General features: G+C 52.1%; 1 protein-coding gene across 1 annotated transcript; it reads right to left on the bottom strand.

Moving 5' to 3' along the window:
- Positions 1 to 469: 469 nt before the first annotated feature.
- LOC135606618 (transcription factor PCF5-like) lies at positions 470 to 2140 on the bottom strand. Its single transcript, XM_065097673.1, has 2 exons — positions 1928 to 2140; positions 470 to 1821 (listed from the first exon to the last, which is right to left on the bottom strand). The coding sequence occupies exon 2, from the start codon at positions 1660 to 1662 to the stop codon at positions 559 to 561; it is 1104 nt and encodes a 367-aa protein (XP_064953745.1). The 5' UTR covers positions 1663 to 1821; positions 1928 to 2140; the 3' UTR covers positions 470 to 558.
- Between the last annotated feature and the right edge of the window lie 716 nt (positions 2141 to 2856).

Below are 2856 nucleotides of genomic sequence, written 5' to 3'. Positions count from 1 at the left end.
AACAACCGGAGGCTTCCAGACACGAAGCAACACGCTAAAAAGCAGGGTGACACAGAAAGATGTCCACGAAATCAGCATCATTCGTCCACCTTCACGGTGTTCCTTTCAGAGAGAGAATACACATGACTACCTTTGTCTTTTTCTTTTCTTTTTGCTCCACTGCTCAAACTGGACATTGGCCTGCAAGAGAGATACGGGTGAGATATAGGCTGGCAATCGAATCTCCACTCATCAAGGAAAAAGACTTGCACCATGGATCTTGAAATAGAACCGGGACCTGCAATCGTGGAACACAACACATTATTGTAATCTTCTTGGTTGTCTAAGGAAGCCCCAGCATCAAGACAGAAGTCCCATGCCTACTCTCATTCATGCACATTGCGAAGGACATCGAACAGAGACCACCCTGCTCAGATTATGTCAGTAGCTTACTGAATCTATGTTCTAGTCTCTTGTGGACATGAAAGAATGAAGAACAAGCAGAAGAACTGGATTTGGCTGGCCAGCAATTAGACATACATCAAAACCACATTCATGTTTTCACCATTAGAAGAAACGTCAAAAGTCTAGTGTTGCATTTGCGTCGTCTCTCTCTCGCAGTTTGTATTCTTGGGGAGAAGCAGAGTGTATGGTGGCAATTCCGTTGTGCTGCTCTTCCCCCTGAATTCGTGTTGGAACGTGGAATCCTGAGAAACCACCGTAGCTTTCCGACACGAACGCGTCTGCCACGGTTGACATCAATGACGGATGCAGCGCCGTAGGATTCCTCCAAGCGCGAAACGAAGGGAAATTACTGGACTGAAGGGGTTCCCTCTGAGTGCATATCTGGAATTGGCTGTTGACGAGATGCAGCACGGCAGATTGCGGTGGCAGCGCCGCACTGTACATGAACTCTCCGCCGCTGCCGTCGCTCGTGTTGCCCGCATTCCACGAAACCATCGTCTCCTTGTTCACAGGACAAGTTACCGAGGTGGCGCCTTGAGCCAAACTGGTTGTGACAGACCGAAAGGACTGCGGGGTGGAATCAGGACTCCGGTGGTGTTCTTGAAAGATGGGTTCGTGGAAGGATTGTAGAGAGAGGCGGAGGTCCTGAGGCCAGCCGCCTGTGTGCAGGGGCAGGTCAGGCGTGTCATCGCGGTACGTCATCGCGTGGTTTGAAGGGGATGACGCAGCGGCTGTGGCACCGGGGAAACTCCTGATAGTTTCATCGATGGTTTTGCTGTCGAACGAAGAAGGGAGACCGTAGCCCAGCGGCGCAACCGCTTTGGCGTCGGATAAGGACTGCTCGATCGAATTGTGGCCGTCGGAGGCCACTTGCATGGGTTGCTCATTGACTTCAATGCATTCGTAGGCCGGGGCGTGGTGGCGGGGGAGCTCCGCGAGCTGCTCTATGGCGGCCTTGGCGTTCTGGATGAGCCAGTCAACGGCCTTGCTGGGGCGGTCGTAGCCGAGGCGGTCCTGGACGTCGTAGAACTGGATGGCGGTGTGCGCCGAGAGGCGGACGCGGCGGTCTCTCAGGCCCTTGGCGGTGTACACCTTGCTGTGCCGGTCCTTCCGATCGGTGGACCGCACAATGTGGCCCCCAGGGACCTCCACAATCTCCCCGGCGAACTCTGGCCGCCATCGCCGCCGGTTGTAGTGGCGGCGGTTGCTTTCCTCCATCCTATGTGAGCATAGACTCAGATAGAGTCAAAGAAGCAGCGGCAGCTCTGCTTTGGCGTCTGCTATATAAGTGATACAGTTGCTACCACTACGCTTCTTCTTCCTCCTCACTACGTCCTCTTTGGATCTTCTCTTTCTTCAACTCCAGGAATCGTTTTACTGCAAAGAGCACCAGCAGAGAGCAAAATATATAGCAAGAGATGCAGCATATTCAACATCAAGAAACCATAACAAGGCAAGAGCTAATGTGAAACGTGACACACACCTACAGAACCGTACACAAAATGGAAGAAATGGAGAAGGAGGTGAAGGTGGGAAGAAGCAACAAGGTGAGGGGGTCGCGCGGGCAGAGGAGTCAGACACCAAGGACGGTATCAGCTTAGCCGCCACCTCGAAACACTCCAATAAATGCAGAGCCCCCAGAAGCAGGCCACCCCAACTGAGGAGATAGAAAACTCCCTCCCCCTCTTCGTCATCTTTTGCTTTGGTCTTCGGATCAGGACAAGAACTCCTCCACTCCAATCTTTTGGTCATTTCATTCCATTATTGCGGCTGCCTCCGTCGAAAGCAAAGATCCCCTCTTGCAAATTCGCTTCCCGCATCCCTTTCATACTAATCACCACAATACACACACCATTCAACTAATTCCACTTCACCGCAGCTTCGACCTTTACCGTCAAAAGGGCAAATAAGTGAATCTCTGTTTCCAGGCTCAAAGTTCGAAGCACAAAGCACGTAGGTGTAACCTCGGTTCACCGTAACCAGTGTGACATGATCTATGGAAGTATATATACGTTACCCATTTCCTTAAATAATGCAGAATAAGGAGCGGAGGCCTTATCAATCTCGTGAATCTGTACTTCGCTGCTTGCACCGAATTAACCACAGCCAAGCCTTTGGGAGTAGGAGATAGATGCAATGCCAGACGCGTTATAGCTGTGCGAGTCGCTCGGCGACGACGAACGCATGCCTTAACGGTGGTGGGACTGGTGCAGGCCATGATTATTGCGAAGAGAGGAAAAAGTAAGGTAGGAGACAAGAGAGAGGATATCTCCACGAGGGCTACGATCTCCACCGAAGTTGACGTGCATGAGAACAAGTGGGACAAATGGGTGGCGTTGAAGCGATCTCATGCCGGCCTCCGCCGTCTGACCGAGGACACGCCCGCCACGGGCATAGAGCTGCTTCGAGATG

Source organism: Musa acuminata, chromosome BXJ2-3 (genome assembly GCF_036884655.1).
Source record: "Musa acuminata AAA Group cultivar baxijiao chromosome BXJ2-3, Cavendish_Baxijiao_AAA, whole genome shotgun sequence".
NCBI classification, from domain to species: domain Eukaryota; kingdom Viridiplantae; phylum Streptophyta; class Magnoliopsida; order Zingiberales; family Musaceae; genus Musa; species Musa acuminata.
This window is presented reverse-complemented; position numbering and strand designations above follow the sequence as displayed.

Excerpts from the sequence above, each read along its gene's own strand:
- LOC135606618 (XM_065097673.1), bottom strand. The coding sequence starts at position 1,662 with ATGGAGGAAAGCAACCGCCGCCACTACAACCGGCGGCGATGGCGGCCA.